General features: G+C 36.8%; 1 protein-coding gene across 1 annotated transcript in view; it reads left to right on the top strand.

Annotated features, from left to right (window-relative positions):
• Positions 1–18,731, top strand: part of ERO1A (endoplasmic reticulum oxidoreductase 1 alpha) — a 46,397-nt gene that overhangs the window by 11,957 nt on the left and 15,709 nt on the right. Inside the window, exons 4-8 of the mRNA XM_049611572.1 lie at positions 3,177–3,215; positions 10,889–10,965; positions 11,072–11,145; positions 15,768–15,888; positions 18,163–18,209. Of these exons, the coding sequence (XP_049467529.1) occupies positions 3,177–3,215; positions 10,889–10,965; positions 11,072–11,145; positions 15,768–15,888; positions 18,163–18,209 (358 nt within the window). The remainder of the gene's footprint in view (positions 1–3,176; positions 3,216–10,888; positions 10,966–11,071; positions 11,146–15,767; positions 15,889–18,162; positions 18,210–18,731) is intronic.

Here is an 18,731-nt window from a genome sequence, read left to right on the forward strand (position 1 = left end):
TGAACAAAACACCTGGTGTTGCTTAAGAATTCTCAGTGTATTAGGGGTGCTTGGGTGGCTTAGTCGGTTAAGCCTCTGACTCGATTTCGGCCCAAGTCGTGATCTCATGGTTTGTGGGATCAAGCCCCACATTGTGCCCCACACTGATGGGCATGGAGCCTGTTTGGGGATTCTTTCTCCCTCTTCCCTGTTCATGTGGGCTCTCTCTCTCTCAAAATAAATAAACTTAAAAAAAAAAAAAAAGGAATTCTCAGAGCATTAAAATTTGAAGTGTTCTACTCTGGAAGCAGAGAATTTTACACTTTCCATGAAGCCTTTTTTTTTTTTTTTTTTTTTTCATTTTAAAAGCATATATTTCTATTTTTTTATTGTGATAAAATATACATAACATAAAATTTACCATTTTAACCATTTTAAGTGCACGGTTCAGTGGCATTAAGTACATTCCCACTGTTGTGCAACCGTCACCACCATCCACGTGCACATCCTTTTCATCCTCACAAACTGAAGCTGCGTGTTCACTGAACAATGACTCCCTATTCCCCCGTCCCTCTAGCCCCCGGCAGACACTATTCTACTTTCTTTCTTTATGAATTTGACTATTCTAGGTACCTCAGATAAGGAGAATTATTACACAGTGTGTCCTTTTGTGTCTGTCTTGTTTCACTTAACCTAATGTTTTCAAGTTTTATCCATAGTACCATGTATACATGGTATTTGAATTTTATTCCTTTTTAAGGCTGAATAATATTGCGTTGTTATGCATTTGCATTTCATTTATCCATTCTCTTGATTCACTTTTGGGTTATTCCTGTCTTTTGGCTATTGTACATAATGCTGTTTGGGATATGGGTGCACAAGTATCTGTTTGCATTCCTTTTTTTTTTTTTTCTTGGATAACTTTATTTATTTATTTATTTATTTATTTATTTATTTATTTGAAATACTCTGCCGCTCATTTTATTTATTTTATTTTAATTTTTTAATTTACATCCAAATTAGTTGGCATATAGTGCAACAATGATTTCAGGAGTAGATTCCTTAATGCCTCTTACCCATTTAGCCCACCCCCCCTCCCACAATCCCTCCAGTAACCCTCTGTTTGTTCTCCATGTTTAAGAGTCTCTTATGTTTTGCCCCGCTCCCTGTCTTTGTATTATTTTTGCTTCCCTTCTCTTGTGTTCAACTGTTCTGTGTCTTAAAGTCCTCATATGAGTGAAGTCATATGATATTTGTCTTTGACTGACTATGTTTGCATTCCTAATTTCAGTTCTTTTGGGGATGCACCCAAGATTAGAATTGCTGGATCATTTAGTAAATCTGTGTTTAATTTTTTGAGGAACACCATGCCTTCTGCCACAGTGGCTGTACCATTTTACATCCCACCAGCAATGTACAAGGCTTCCAATTTCTCCATATCCTCACTAATACTTGCCATTTTCTATTTTCTGGATAATAGCCATCCTAATGGGTGTGAAGTGATGCTATATTTTTGAGTGGTTTATTTTTATATGTGCAAATAAAATATTGCTATATAACCTATCTGGCATATGGAATTAAAGCAAATGTAAAATATTATTTATGGGTCTTTTATCGTTACATAATTAAGAATCATGTTTTTAGTATATTCTCAGACAAAAGTTTTTGAAAATGGATGGATTAACTTGTGAAACCATTTCTGTTACGATAATATCATTAAAGTGATATTGTCAATTTAAATGTTTTATTTCCCAAAGTTCTAGTATTTATATTTAGTAATAGGAAACATTAGTTGGGGAAATTCAAGTTTACCAATAACTTATTTATATGGCTTATTAAGCATGCTCAAAATATGGTAGACACTTAATAAAGGCATTTAATTGCACTTACACATTAAATGGGCTATACTGGGGCGCCTGGGTGGCGCAGTCGGGTAGGCGTCCGACTTCATCCAGGTCACGATCTCACGGTCCGTGAGTTCGAGCCCCGCGTCAGGCTCTGGGCTGATGGCTCGGAGCCTGGAGCCTGTTTCCGATTCTGTGTCTCCCTCTCTCTCTGCCCCTCCCCCGTTCATGCTCTGTCTCTCTCTGTCTCAAAAATAAATAAACGTTGAAAAAAAAAAAAAAATTAAAAAAAATAAAATAAAATAAATGGGCTATATTAACATTGGTCAGAACAAGCAACTGGTTTTACAGTTACTGAAAATTTGAATCTTTTTTAAAGCAATTTTTAAAAACACTTTATTTTTTTATTTTATTTTATTTTTCATCTTTATATTTTGAGAGCGCAAGAGAGTGCACAAGTGGAGGGGGCACAGGGAGAAAATCTCAAGCAGGGTCTGCACTCAGAGCAGAGCCCAACACAGGGCTCAACCGGTTAAGCGTCTGACCCTTGATTTCAGCTCAGGTGACCTGAGCTGAAATCAAGGGTCAGACGCTTAACCAACTGTGCTGCTCAGATGCCTCCTAAACAATTCTGTTTAAAAATAATCTCAAACATTGGGGTACAAGTGCCCCTATGCATGGAAAAAGCCTAAATGTCCATCGACTGATGAATGGATAAAGAAATTGTGGTTTATATATACAATGGAGTACTACGTGGCAATGAGAAAAAATGAAATATGGCCCTTTATAGCAACGTGGACAGAACTGGAGAGTGTGATGCTAAGTGAAATAAGCCATACAGAGAAAGACAGATACCATATGTGTTCACTCTTATGTGGATCCTGAGAAACTTAACAGAAACCCATGGGGGAGGGGAAGGAAAAAAAAAAAAGGCTAGAGTGGGAGAGAGCCAAAGCATAAGAGACTCTTAAAAACTGAGAACAAACTGAGGGTTGATGGGGGGGGGGGAGGGAGGGAAGGTGATGGGCATTGAAGAGGGCATCTTTTGCAATGAGCACTGGGTGTTGTATGGAAACCAATTTGACAGTAAATTTCATATATTAAAAATAAATAAATAAATAAATATAAAAATAATCTCAAAGCAGCACCTGGTTGGCTCAGTTGGAAGAGCATGCAACTCTTGATCCTGGGGTCATGAGTTCAAGCCCCACATTAGGTGTAGAGATTACTTTAAATAAATAAATAAGGTAAACTTAAATAAATAAAAATAATCTCATACATCATAGAAACTTAAAATTTTTTTCAGAAGATAGACTAAATGTCATACAAAAACATTTTTTTTTTCTTTTTCAGGATGAAGTTCCTGATGGAATTAAATCGGCAAGCTACAAGGTATGTACATACAGTTACTAATGTGTCTAGTATTTTAACAAAAAACTCATAAAACTCATTTCTCCTGCCAGGCGTGACCCTACTTCTCTGTTGTCCTTCACAGTAAAACCCATTAGGAGTCATTTATACTCAATGGCTCTAAATCCTTATTTTTTCTTTTGTTCAGCTTTTTATTATAGAAAACATGAGAGATAAATAAAGAGCTTCAGCAGTTAGTGTATGGCCAATCTTGTTTCATCTGTACCTTGCACTCCATTTTCCCAATTATTTTTAAAGCCATTCACAGAAAAATCGCTCTGTTTACAAAAGTTTCATAGATATTTTTAAGATAAAAAAATACTTAAAAAAATATAACCACTGTCAGGGTTCAGATTTCTCTGTTTCATAATAATTTGTTTGTTTGAAACAGGATTCAAACGTATTTCACACATTGTGTTTGGTTCCTGTGTCTCTTAGGTCTCTTTCTCTCTCTTTTGTTTTTTTATAAATTAAAAAAAAAAAAATTATTTATTTATTTTGAGAGAGAGAGAGTGAGTGCGAGCTGGGAGGAGCAGAGAGAGAGGGAGAGAGAGAATCCCAAGCAGGCTCCGTGCTCAGTGTGGAGCGCAATGTGAGGCTTGATCCTACGACCCTGTGATCATGACCTGAGCCGAAATCAAGAGTCAGACACTTAACTGACTGAGCCACCCAGGCACCTCCCAATCTCTTTTTTAAATAGTATTGATTTTAAAAGTATTTTTACCTTTATAAATAAAAGTATTGATTTTATAATACTTTTAGATTTACAGAAAAATTGTGATGATAATATAGTTCCCATATACCCCATTCTAGTTTCATCTATAATTAACATCTCACATTATTATGATCCATTTGTTATAATTAATGAATCAATATTGATATCACTCAAGTCCATACTTTGTTCGGATTTCTACCTAATGTCCTTTTTCTGTACAGGATCCCATCTAGGATACCACATTATATTTAATAGTCATGTTTCCTTAGGCTTCTCTTAGCTGTGACAGGTTCTCAAACTTCCCTTGTTTTTGATAAGGTGTTTAGAGAAATACTTACCAGGTATTTTGTAGAATGTCCATAAATTGGGATTTGTCTGATGTTTTTGTCATGATTACACTGGGGTTATGTGTTTTGGGGAGGAAGACTACAGAGTTAAAGTGCCATTTTCATCACATCGCATCAAGGGTACATAGTATCAACATGACTTATTACTGTTAATGTTAACCTTGATCACCTGACTGACATAATTTTTGTCAGGTTTTCTCCACTGTAGATTTACTATTTTCCACCCTTTCCACACTGCATTCTTTGGAGGGAGCTCACTGTGTACAGCCCATACTTCAGGAGGGCTCTATCTTCTTAAGGATATAAATTGGAATTTTTCAGTATGGGAGACTTCTATCTCCCTCCATTTACTTATTTTTTCAATCATTTATTTATATCAGGAGATGTTTATTTTATACTTTGGATTATAATCAGGTATGACTTTATTTTACTGTTCAAATTATTCTATTCTGGCTATTGGGAGTTGTTTCAGTTGTTCCTGTGTCCCTTTAACATACTCCCATCATTGTGGTTTTTCTCTTTTTTTAGCACTTCCTTATTTTCTGGTACTACTTGTATGTTTCTGTCTCTTAAATGTCTTTCAATCCATGTCCATTCCCTCTCCCTCTTTTTTGGTATTAAGGCTTTTCAGATTCATTTTCTGATATATATTGATTGGAGTTGCTGTGTACTTACTATTACATCATATCAGAAGACACATAATGTCTGGTTTTCTTTTTTTATGATGTTAAGATCTATCATTGGGTTCATTATGTATCTGTTATAAAGTTACCCACTAGCTTTTTACCTGAAAGTTTCATTAGCCGCTTTGATGATTATTACTTGTTGCATTCTTTCATTAGGGGTTTGAAAATGTTGATATTCTAATTATATCATCCTTTTTTTTTTTTTTTTTTAATAATTTATTGTCAAGACAGCTAACATATAGTGTATAGAGTGTAGTCTTGGCTTCGGGAGTAGATTCTTGTGATTCATTACTTACATACCACACCCACTGTTCATCCCAGCAAGTGCCCTCCTCGATGCCCATCACTCATTTTCCCTGCCCCCCCAAACCCCCACCCCCATTAACTCTCAGTTTGTTTTCTGTATTTAAGAGTCTCTTATGGTTTGCCTCCCTCCCTATCTATTTGTAACTTATTTTTCCTTCCCTTCCCCTTTGGTCTTCTGTTAAGTTTCTCAAATTCCACATATGACGGAAAACATATTTTTATCATTCTTTCCATACTTCTTATCTGTTTTTATTCTATAAAACCATTTCTTGTCAACTATTTGGATGCCCTGAAATACAGTTTATGCAGGGCACACAGTATAAATGCTTTATTCTTTTCCTTTGCTTACCAGTTTTCAGAATAATTATGAGTTTGGTGCTCTAGCATCTCCAGAGATGACCAATAAGATTTTTATTTTTAAGTGTTATTATGAACTTCGGAGTTTTGACATATTTAATGTACTGGACTCTTTTGTAGTCATTTTTTATTATTCCTTTTGATGCTTGAGTTTTTCCATCTTTGGTCACTAGATGCTCCTTCAAGTAAGTGACCATGGCCTTTGAGATGATCTCAGCAGTCTTAGTAGACTTTTTTTTCCCCTTTTTTAAATGTTTATTTATTTAGAGAGAGAGAGAGAAAGAGGGAAAGAGGGCAGGTGTGGGGGCAGAGAGAGAGAGAGAGAGAGAGAGAGAGATAATCCCAAGCAGACTCCAAACTAGAGCCCAAATTTCACGAACAGTGAGATACGACCTGAGCCAAAATCAAGAATCGGTTGCTTAACCAATTGAGCCACCCCAGGCGCCCCTAGAATTTTTGCTTTCTATTATGAAAAGATCTTCTAGGCTTATTTTGCATTTTTCTTACTCTGAGCTTGGAGTTAACCTTTTTTCTATTAACGTTTTTTCTAAATAGTCCTGGTTCTTTTAGTGGGAAATGGTGTTTAGAGATTATAATCTGGTTCCTAGGGGTGCTAAATGTTACTGGGTTATTATTGTCTCAAGGCCTATTTTGGTAGGAAAAATTCAATTTGTGATTACAAAGCTTTAAAATATATCCAGAATCTTAACAATCTTTATTGCTACTGCTGTATTTAAAGATGCCATCATTTTTTGCCTGGATTATTGTAGTAACCTCTTAAATGGTCTGCCTACTTTACCCTCCTTGCATCTGTATAGCCTCTTCTAAAGACAGCAGCCAGAGTGATTTTTTTTTTTTTTTTTTTTTTTTTTTAAGAATTCAGATAGTATCTCTCCTCTGTTTAAAATTCTCTCATGTGTTCCATCTCTCTTGGAGTAAAATCCAAAGCACTTAGAGAGTAACAAGAGTACATCAAGGGACCATATACCAAGGTTTGCCTGAGGCAGGACTGGTTTATGCCTGTTGTTCTGGCATCCTGTATGATGTTTTTCAAATGTTTATTTTTGAGAGAGGGAGGGAGAGAGAGAAAGACAACGTGAGTGGGGGCAGGGCAGAGAGAGAGAGAGAAGAAGACAGAGGATCTGAAGCAGGCTCTAGGCTCTGTGCTGACAGCAGAGAGCCCCATGCGAAGCTTGAACTCAAACTGTGAGTTCATGACCTGAGCCGAAGTCAGATGCTTAACTGACTGAGCTACCCAGGTGCCCCAGCATCCTGAATGATTTATCATTTGTCCTGAGTTTTAAACTTTTTAAACAAAATATTAATAGTTGCATTAAAACAAGTTAAGGTGAGGGCGCCTGGGTGGCTCAGTTAGTTAAGCGTCCAACTTCGGCTCAGGTCATGATCTCATGGCTCGTGGGTTTGAGCCCTGTGTCAGGCTCTGTGCTGACAGCTCGGAGCCTGGAGCCTGCTTCATGTTCTGTGTCTCCCTCTCTGCCCCTCCCCGGCTCATGCTGTCTCTCTCTGTCTTTCAGAAATAAACATTAAAAAAAATTAAAATAAGTTAAGATCAATTTAATTGACCAAATACTTTGTATTTCTAGTTTCCTTTGTTGTCTCCTCTGAGATGTATGTACACTAAAGAGTTCTTACTTTAATATCAAGTTGACCAATAATAATTTGTACTTCTTTTCCTGACCTTCCCTAAATGTAAATAAATGATTTTTCAAGGACAGTATACAGGGTGATAAAATACCTGCTGATAAAACAATTCCAGGCAGACACAATTCTGGGGGCAACTAACTCCTTACAGTCTTGGGAAGTGGAGGGAACAGCATCGACATTCTGTCCTGCTGGTCTCTCGGAGTTATCAGCCAATTGTTCTGTGTCCTGATATATCCTAAGCTGCCAGGCTGCCATTTGACTTGTCAGTGGGAAACCTGGCAAATTATAGGTCAGGTTTATTTAAAATATATACGGGAAATAGTGGGTGAGCAATCCTGCATAGAGAGAGTAGTCTTCCACTTCCTATAGTGGTTTTATATCTTTTTGTAAAGTGCATATCGACAGCTTATAATTATTTTACTATTTAGTAATCAAAAATTTTACAATGAATCCTTTTAGCTGAAATAACTAGAAAGAAATAAAGAAGTACATGCTTAAGGAAGAAGTATTAAATTTCGATTTCTCACCACAGTTGATGATGATATATAACTTACACAAAAGGTCATCATTTACCATCCGCAAGGGGCATAGAAATATCTGTGACCACATAAACACCAGAACACACAAATCTACTGACAAAGCCAAAGCACCTACTTTGTAAATTACTAGTTGTAAATTACTCGTTATGTCTAAAAATAATAACTTGTGCAGCTATAGTGGTGCATTTACATATCATTCTGGTATATGTGGTTTTTCATGTAGACTAAGTTATTGTTCTGAATTAAAATTTTTAATAGGTATGTTACTGTGAAAATTTTTATATATCCAGCAAAGCCGAAGGAATTTTCGTGTGAACACTCATACCCATCACCTGGATTTGTATCATTAACATTATTGTAAACTTACGTTTCTCACATATGTATCTGTCTATCCTTCTAGTTATCCATTAAAAAAATCTTATTTTTTAGATGCATTTCAAAGTAAATTGCAAGCATCAGTACACATTATCCTAAATATGTCATCGTCTCTCTCTCTCTCTCTCTCTCAACCTCTCTCTCTCTCTCTCTATATATATATATATACGTATATAACACACATGTATATACACACCACACAACTAGAAGTATATCATTAGAGTCTAATGTTTGCTTTAATTTTTATAAAATTAACATGGTGAGATGCACAAATTTTAAGTGTGCATTTTCTAAATGCATATACCTGTGTAATTTAGGCTTCTATTATAATATAGAACATTACCATTACCTAGAAAGTTCCTTGGTACTCTGTGCTAGTCAATTTCTATTTTTTCCCTTAGGGGCAATCACTATTCTGCACTTTTTCACCATAGATTCTAAAGTAATTTCACTCATTTTTTTCTTTAAAGATTTTATTTTTAAGTAATTTCTACACCCAATATGGGGCTTGAACCCACAACCCCAAGATCAAGAGTCACATGTTCTACCAACTGAGCCAGCCAGGCACCCCAATTTTGCTCATTTTTTATTCTATGTTTTCTTGTTCACATAAAAAGAATAAAGTCATAGCTATTAATGTGTTGGCTCCAATGGCAGAACTTTGCACATAGTTAAATGATGCTATAATCAGCTGTTTCAAACAGAAAATCATTTAATTCAAAAGACTAATTTTTTGATGGACTCAGAACTTTTGGAAGTTCATTAAAAAAAATTTTTTTTAATGTTAATTCATTTTTGGAGAGAGAGACAGAGCATTAACAAGAGAGGGGCAGAGAGGGAGACACAGAATCTGAAGCAGGCTCCAGTCTCTGAGCTGTCAGCACAGAGCCTGACACAGGGCTTGAACTCACATACCGTGAGATCATGACCTGAGCCTAAAGTTCGATGCTCAAAAGCCACCTAGGTGCTCCAGGGAAGAGTCTCTTATTGATGGAATTCTTGTTTTTGGGGTGCCTGGGTGGCTTAGTTTGTTAAGTGTCTGACTCTTGGTTTCAGCTCAGGTTGTGATCTTGGGGTCCGTGAAATTGAGCCCCAGGTTGGGTTCCACACTGACAGGACAGAGCTCGCCTGGGATTCTCTCTCTCTCTCCCCCTCCCTGCTGCTTCAAATCCTCTGTCCCCCCCTCTCTCTGCCACTCGCCCACTTGTGTGTGCTCGCTCTCAAACAAAAAAACATGAAAAATTTAAAAAAAGAAAGTCTTGTTTTGTTTTTAATTGGATAAATTCATATTCCTACTTGAAATAGGTGCCTCTGTTCATTTTTTATGTGTTTTTAACTTTTTATCTTAAGCTAATTAACGGCTTATAGAAAATTTGCAGTATTAATAAAAGACATTTTGTGTACTTTACAGATTCACTAATTTTTAATATTTTGCCTCATTTGTGTTATCTTGTTTTTTCTGTATGCATATTCTTATTTTCTGAACCATCCGAGAGTACATTGAACACATATCCCTTCACCCCTTAATACTTAATTGCATAAAAAGAATTTTATTTTTGAAAAGTCTTCAAATTGAGCTGTCTTACAAATCAATGAATGTAAAGAAACAAAGTCGTTATTCAGTAAATAAATATTTCAAAAACATATCATTTCAGTTATTTTAGGGTTCCCTTTTATCCTTGGAAGTATCATAGACTGGGCAGTCGTTTGCATGGTCATCCTAAGCAATAAGGGTGTAGTAGGCACCCAATAAATATTTGCTGATTGAATTTGTGACTTCTTCCAGTATGCCTTTCATCTCTGTGGTGGTGATGACTAGTGTGTTGTGAAATCTTATGATCCACATTCACTTTTCCCTGTGCCACATACACTCCCAGCAGAATAGTGTGTGTGCGTGTGTGTGTGTGTGAGTGTGAGTGTGCGTGTGTGACTTAAATATTGAGAAGAAATGCGGTTGTTACAGAATGTATTTTAAACACCTGAAGATACAAGAATACTTTTTATAAGATGTAGGCTCCAGGGCATATGTAGAATCATATTTAGAGTTGAGACAGACCTACACCCACATCATCTGGTCTAACCACTTATTTATGGATGAGAAAACTGGTGCTTGCAATTAAGCCATTAGAACAGTGGGAGGTTGCCTCCTGATGCCTTGCCCATTGTTCCGTCTACCTCAGAGATTTTCTTCATGAACAGCTTGTAATGAGTTATCAGAACTATATTCTTTATTTTGTGACCATTATAGTAAATGTTTTCATCAACAAAAGCAAGAGGCAGAGCCTTTTACTTATTTTTTTTAGCTTCAGGGGAAATGAGGGCTTAATTTTTTTCAGGGTTTTTTTTTTTTTTTTTTTTTTTTTTTTTGAGAGAGAGGACAGTGGGTGGGGGGGGGGGGGGGGGGGCGGCGGGAATCTCAAGCAGGCTCCACGTTCACCACAGAGCCCGACATGGGGCTCAATCCCACAACCCTGGGATCATGACCTGAGCTGAAATCAAGAGCCAGTCGCTCAACTGACGGAGGCACCCAGGCACCCCTGTTTTTTTTAAGTTTTGAAGCCACGGAAATGGTGCTAGGTATAAATGAAACTTAAATAACTTTGAACTTGAGAAAGTTTTAAAAACGCAGTAAGTTGTAATCCATCTATTCCCCTTTTCCTTTTAGTATTCGGAGGTAGCCAATAATCTCATTGAAGAATGTGAGCAAGCTGAACGGCTTGGAGCTGTGGATGAATCGCTGAGGTTTGATTTTTTTTTTTTTTTTTTTTGCTTTGGTATTTTTTATTTTTTTCTTGTGAAATATTAATTTTACAAAAATGATAACACTACTTGTTTTCTTCATTTGAAGCGAGGAAACACAGAAGGCTGTGCTTCAGTGGACCAAGCATGATGACTCCTCAGACAGCTTCTGTGAAGCTGATGGTATAATGCTTTTTATCGTGTGCATTTCGTTTCAAATTGTGCCTAAGGAAAGAAAAATCTTTTCAAATGGTTTTTAGAACTCAGTTTCTAAAGTTTGGCAGTTCCTCAAAAAACGAAAGGCAAAATTACCATATGACCTAATAATTCACCTCCTAAGTATATATCGAAAAAGATTAAAGACAGGGGAACAGATACTCGTATGCCCATATTCATGGCAACATTATCCACAGCAGCCAAAAGGTAGAAACGACCCATGTATCCATCAACTAATGAATGGACAAACAGGATATAATAAATATATACAGTGGAATATCATTTGGCCATTAAAGAAAAAAAGTTTGATATGCGTTGCAACATGGATAAACCTTGCAAATACTATGCTAAATGCAATAAGCCAGACACAAAAGGACAACTATCATGATTCCATTTGCATAAAATATTTAGGCAAGTTGATAGAGTAACCAGAGGTTAGAAGCAGGGGAGAACGGAGTGTTATTGTGTAATGGTTATAGAATTTCTGTTGGGGGTCATAGAAAAGTTTGGAAACCGTTGGTGGTGATGGTTGCACAACTGTTAAACACGGCTGAAATGTAAGTTTTACGTTATACATGTTTTACCGAAGTTAAAAAAAAAAAAAGCAAAAAACACCTCCGTTTCTGGAAAAAAATTACCTCCTGAGTCTTACAGTTGTGCATATCTAAGTAATATGTATATGTAATTTTTGTAATATACACAGGCATTTGGCATAAATAGCTCAAATGTAGAGATTGCAAAAACCTGCTTTTGTTGCACTGGCCTTGGATTGTTACATATTTACCTTAATGATGGTGTGCGTTACTTTTGGGAAAGAGAAGAATGAACCATGAGTTGCCCTGAGGCATCTGGAGCTGGGCCAGAGTGCTGGTCGTGTTCATATCCAGGAGCCCTAGCACCTGTTGGCACCCTTTCATCAGATTTATGGATTCTCCTATTCTCCTATTCCTAGTATCTTCCTTTTTCTAAGTTGAATGGTTAGCCTGTTAATTGGCTAAACAAAATCAAATCAGACTGAATTTTGATATCCTTCAGTGGCGCTCTTTTGAAGCAGATTAATGATCTTTTGAAAATCTTAGCAAAAAGAGTGGTACAGATCATTTTAATTGTAAGTGAGAGCCGAATCCTGCAATTCCCCCCCAAAAGAGGAAGGCAAAGGGAAAGTACTTATTTTTAACCTGGTGGTTTCACTTTGGAAGAAAAAAAAAAAAAAAAAAGAAACGTATGCTTCCCCTACTGTAAAACATGACCATGTTCTGTCAGATAATATTTATAATCCTGTGTTCACAATTCAAAATCAGAAAGCTCTGAAAAATGAGTATTTCCCCCCTAAGTTTAGCACAGACTCATTTAGTGTGAATATTCACCTGTTGCACTACAGAAATATTTTTGGTGTTTGATTTAAAGTTGCTCCCTGGTCCCTGCTGGAGTAATACTACTCAGTATATGTTGCATATACTGTAATACTTTTCTAAAATCTGAAAAGTTCTGAATTCCAAAACACATTTGACCCCAGGGATGTTGGATAAGGAGTTGTGGACTTACACCAAGGTTTAGACTAGTAAACTTAGGGAGATAAAATACTCTCTCAACCCCCTAATTTTACTGTCTTTTTCACAAAGATTCTTTGGCCTGAGTGTTACCGTGTGAGATAAAATTAAGCTTATAACATGCAGCACATTTTTTTAGACCTGCAGTGCTAGAGAACGAACAGTAATACTTTAACTTTGTTTACCATTGTTTTGAGGCTACATGCTTATATTTGTGTAGCAAGGACTGAGAATCAATAATTCATTTGTTATCCGTGGACTTCTGTTATCTTGGATGAATCACTTGTCCATTTATATTTGTTTCTTCTGTTCAAGGAGGATCAATATTAAAACAAAAAAGGATAGCTTTATAATGAAGAAATTATGTAAATAGTAGGTAGAAGACAAAAGGTGTTTTACACATTTTAATTAGAAATTTGAGCTTTTGTCATCTGGCAAAACATGGTTATTGCAACAATTATTTTTTATTAAAAAGATGAGGCAAGATGAAGTATTTACTGTAAGTAAAATTACCAATCACCTAATGTTTACGTCTAATTAGGCAGAATATGAAAAATTTAATAAATTTCTTGGTGATTAGTTTTCTGTCTTAAAGTACTAGATGCTGAGCTGTTATTTGTATATTTTAAAAATGAGAGTTTTTATGAATTTATTATAATTTGCTATATATACTGTGGCAATACTTTTAGTATTAGTTGAGATGAATAGAAAATCTGTTCCTCAACTAGAGGAGTTCATGCAAATTTTTTTTAATGTTTACTTGGTTAGAGAGAGAGAGAGCGCGAGTGAGTGTGAGTGGGAGAAGGGCAGAGAGAGAGGGAGAGAGAGAATCTCAAGCAGGCTCCACACCATCATCAGTGCAGAGCCTGATATGGGACTTGAACCCATGAATCATGAGATCATGACCTGAGCTGAAATCAAGAGTCGAACGCTTAACTTGACTGAGCCACCCAGACGCCCCTATGCAAATTTGTTTTTAAGTTTTTATTTCTACTTTTCCTAGTTATGTTAATTGCTACTTCTGCATGAAGTGTCAGTTATTTCTAGATGTTGTCACTGTGCTACTTCTAGAAGCAAAATTTCCTCTAATTTATGTCTCGAGTGTACTGTTAATTAGGATAAAACTAACCAAACTTAGTTTTATTTTTGTTTTTGTCATTGTGTTTTGTTTAAAAATTTTTTTATTTGAGAGAGAGAGAGAGAACAGGAGGGAGGGGCAGAGGGAGAATCTTAAGCTCCATTCTCTACGTGGAGCCCAATGTGGGGCTTGATCCCATGACCCTGGGATCGTGACCTAAGCCGAAATCAAGAGTTGGGCTCTCAACCTTCTGAGCCACCCAGGCGCATCTGTCATTGCGTTTTTAAAAAGAAGTAGGTCTGTTGAGAGCTTGATGAACTTTCATGCATACGCCTGTGTGCTCCGATTTTGTCATCTACTTTGGCTGCTTTGAGGCATTTTTGCCCACTTCTTCATTATTCGTTCACATTGTTACACCTTATAAATGAATAAGGGGGGATGCCTGGGTGGCTCAGCCTGCTTAGGATTCTCTCTGCCTGTGCCGCTTGCTCTCTCTCTCTCAAAAAAAATAAAACAATATAAATGAATAAGGTGTTGATGTATATTAAATAATTTCCCAAAGCCCCTGGAGAACCAGGGCCATTTTTTGCTTTCAAAGTTATAATACATTATACAAATTTATATGAGAACATATGAGAAACCAATATCCCACCAATTTTTTTTAAGAGAGAGAGAGACAGCCTGTGCGTGCACGTGAGTGGGGGGGGGGGCAGAGGGAGAGAGAATCTTTTTTTTTTTTTAATTTTTTTTTTTTTTAACGTTTATTTATTTTTGATACAGAGAGAGACAGAGCATGAACGGGGGAGGGTCAGAGAGAGAGGGAGACACAGAATCTGAAACAGGCTCCAGGCTCTGAGTGGTCAGCACAGAGCCTGACGCGGGGCTTGAACTCATGGACCACGAGATCATGACCTGAGCCGAAGTCGGACGCTTAACCGACTGAGCCACCCAGGCGCCCCGAGAGAATCTTAAGCAGGATCCACACTCAGCCCAGAGCCCAACACAGGGCTTGATGTCACAACCATGAGGTCATGATCTGAGCCGAAATCAAGAGTAGGACACTTAACCAACTGAGCCACCCAGGCGTCCCTGCCACCAATTTTTATATGTTTTTCATTAGTGTCTAATTGCTTATCTTTTCATTTTATTAGATAGTCTTTGTACTTAACAATTTTGTTGATTGTATAATGGTCTGTTAAGATATGTCATAATACCACTAGCTAATATGTTTTATATTCTTACTGTTGTTCTAAGCTCTACACATAGAAACTTAAATCACAGTAGTGTATATCATCCCCATTTTATAAATGACGACACCAATGCCTAGAATATATGTAATTTGCCCTGAGTTCCACACTGAATAAGGAGTAGGGACTGGATTCTAACCCACGCACTCTGGCTCCAGAGCCCAGGCTCTGCTCTGTTGGATGTTTCAGTTTGCTTCTGATTTTCCCTTTAATAAATAGTGCTGATGCTAATACCCTGCTTATAATTTTTTGCATGTTTAGGATGATACCTTTGGGACAGCTTTGTAGTGGATCTCAATGGTGCTCGTGTTAAGAAGGAAGTTTTTGGCAACAAGCAGTGTATGGTAGTCATAATCTTCATTTACCTTAGTTACTGATGAATTGCTTGTGGTTAATGTGGGTGGGGGGGTGGAAATACACAGTATATTCTTTGCCTGGGTAGCTTATGAGAATTGAACTACCATATTTCTTCAATTCTAAAATTCACGTATTCCTATTTTTCATCATTTTTAAAAGCAGGATGCTTTTGCAACTAGTGAGTACATTTAATGTGGCTGTTTGTTCCTTCTCTCATCTCTCTTATAAAAGGTTGTTTTTAAAGTCTGGATGCACTGTTACATTTGTAGTGCCTTAGAATCAGTGGAGTACAGTCTATTATACCAGTTTTTTAAGGTAACTGAAGGAAAAGACTTAATGAAACATTTTATTTTACAGATATACAGTCTCCTGATGCCGAATATGTAGATTTGCTCCTTAACCCTGAGCGCTACACGGGTTACAAAGGACCAGATGCTTGGAAGATATGGAATGTCATCTATGAAGAAAACTGTTTTAAGTATGGGTCATTTCATTTAGAAAATCCTGAAAGATACAGTGATTTCTCTAAACAAACAAAATCATAATGACTCTAAATTGCAAATCACATTCACTTTGTTAAAGGATATATTTGGACATAGAAAATACTTATTAATTAATCTAGTTCCCCTCTGGAGAAACATGTGGACATGACTTTCAACAAATATTTTTTTTCTTCTTTAAAAAACAGAATAGTGTTAGACTTTTATGGGAGTACTGTGGACATTTCATACATGTTCCTTCGGTGGATTATAGAATCTCATTTTATAGATGAAATAACCTAGAGCCAGCCAGGTTTATTTCATTTCCCAAGATCAGGTAGTTAGTAATAGAGAATAGATTACTGATTCTCTTTTTGGTACTCTGTATTCGTCTTTTTGTGGCTATAGCTATTTTACCTGCTTTCAAGTTGAAGTTAAATTAATTTCAGAGAATAATTATAATGGGTAACACTTGAACACTCACTGTGTATCAGTTTATTTCTTTTTTTGACTTGAATTTCTCCAGTTTTGAAGTGGAGAGTTTTCATAATTTACTCATCTCTGCCATGTGTTTAATTTAAATTCCCGTGTTTATTATTAGGGATGTTTGACATATTGACTCACTCTAAAGGTGTTTTTTTTTTTTTTTCATAGATTTATTTTTAAGTAATCTCTTACCCATCTAGAAGCTCGAACTTACAACCCCAAGATCAAGAGTCACATTCTCAGGGCGCCTGGGTGGCTCAGTCAGTTAAGTGTCTGACTCTTGATCTCAGCTCAGGTCATGATCTCAAAGTTGGTGAGTTCAAGCCCCACATGAGGCTCTGTGATTACATCGTGGAGCCTGCTTGGGATTCTGTCTCTCCTTCTCTCTGCCCCTCCCCTGCTGTGCTCTCTGTCTCTTTCAAAGTAAATAAACTAAAAGAAAGTATTTTTTATTTAAAAAAAATTTTTTTTTTAACGTTTATTTTTGAGACAGAGAGAGAGCATGAACAGGGGAGAGGCAGAGAGAGAGGGAGACACAGAATCTGAAACAGGTTCCAGGCTCTGAGCTGTGAGCACAGAGCCTGACGCGGGGCTCAAACTCACGGACCGCAAGACCATGACCTGAGCCGAAGTCGGACGCTCAACCGACTGAGCCACCCAGGCGCCCCAAAGAAAGTATTTTTTAAAAAGAGTCACATGCTCTACCAACTGAGCCAGCCAGGTGCCCCTGAAGGTTTATTTTTTATTTAATTTTAATTAATTTTTTATTTAATTAATTTAATTTAATTTAATTAATTTTTATTTAATTTTATTTATTTTAACTTACTTTGTTTATTTTTTAAAGGTTATTTATTTTTGAGAGAGAGTGTGAACAAGGGAGGGGCAGAGAGAGGGGGAGACAGAGAATCTCAGGCAGGCTCCACACTGTCAGTGCAGAGCCCAACACTGGGCTTGAACCCATGAACTGTGAGATTATGACCTGAGCTGAAACCAAGAGTTGAACGCTTAACCACCTGAGCCACCCAGGTGCCCCTGAAGGGTATTTTTTTAAATGTGAACTAAAATAGGGGTGCCTAGGTGGCTCAGTCGGTTGAGTGTCTGACTTCAGCTCAGGTCATGATTTCCAGCCCCATATCGGGCTCACTGCTGTCAGCAGAGAGGCTCCTTCGGATTCTGTGTCCCCCTCTTTGTCTGCCACTTCCCAGCTTGCGCTGTCTCTTAAAAACAAATATATCTGAAAAAAAATACCTTTTACTAAAATCATAACAAACTTGGTGGCCACAGAGCAAATTGATGTACCTAAGATTAACTAAGTGGAAAATAATCTACCCACACTACTTTTTTCCCCTTTTTATTTGAATGCTTGGGTTGAGTATTTACATTTTTGTTTGTTCGTCTTTCACTTAGGAGTGTGCTTTGTGCCACACTCAAACACACACACATACACATGTGTATATGTATATGAAATGTATATAGAAACATTTATGACTCTAGGAGCAGAGCGTGACTGGTATTTTCTTCCTTTGTTTGAAGAAGTGATTAAGAAATGACTTTCTTCTGGCTGCTACAATGGGAAAAGATCAGAAGCTATTACTGCTAAAACAGATAACAACCACCCTCCCTTAAAGCAATTAGAGAAAACTAAATATTTTATAAGCTCAGTAAAACAGTTTGCTTTTGGATATAGTCATTAAGAAACTCTCTGAGATAATTTCACTTTTATTTAAATAATTGTAACATGATAGGTAACATAATTATATTCTATAATTGAATTCTTTTGTTTCTAGGCCACAGACAATTAAAAGACCTTTAAATCCTTTGGCTTCTAGTCAAGGTGAGTTATTTATTTGCACTGTTATATTATTTATCAGGCAGTGAACTTTGGTTAGAAGGAAGAGGAAGGCCAGGTAAGGGTTGGCAAGAGCGTTTGAGATCATATATTCCTATTTCCATGGAAGTTATGCCTCCCCCTTATAGAGAAATTGGTGTTTAAAATATTTATACTCCAGTAAGAAGTATTTGTGTAATGAAGTTCATGGTATTAGATTATCATAGGATGGAGATTGGGTTAAATATTTATTCTTCTATGCATTTTTATATAACATCTGTATTTAGTTTTTCACTGTTTTTGCTCATTTTCCAGTTAAATGAATATCCAAAAACATTCTGCCTCAGATCTTTCCCAGAACTTGAAATCATTGTATATATTGGGAGTCTGATTTAAAATTCACGTCTTTATGTTTCATTAACATTTTTCATTTTCTCCATACGCTCAAGGTCTTGCCCAAATGCTGCCTTTTCCGCTCTCCCTGACCCTCCTAACTGGAAGAAACCTCTCTGACCTCATAAAGTGGTC

The sequence above is a fragment of the Panthera uncia genome (assembly GCF_023721935.1).
Source record: "Panthera uncia isolate 11264 chromosome B3 unlocalized genomic scaffold, Puncia_PCG_1.0 HiC_scaffold_1, whole genome shotgun sequence".
NCBI lineage: Eukaryota > Metazoa > Chordata > Mammalia > Carnivora > Felidae > Panthera > Panthera uncia.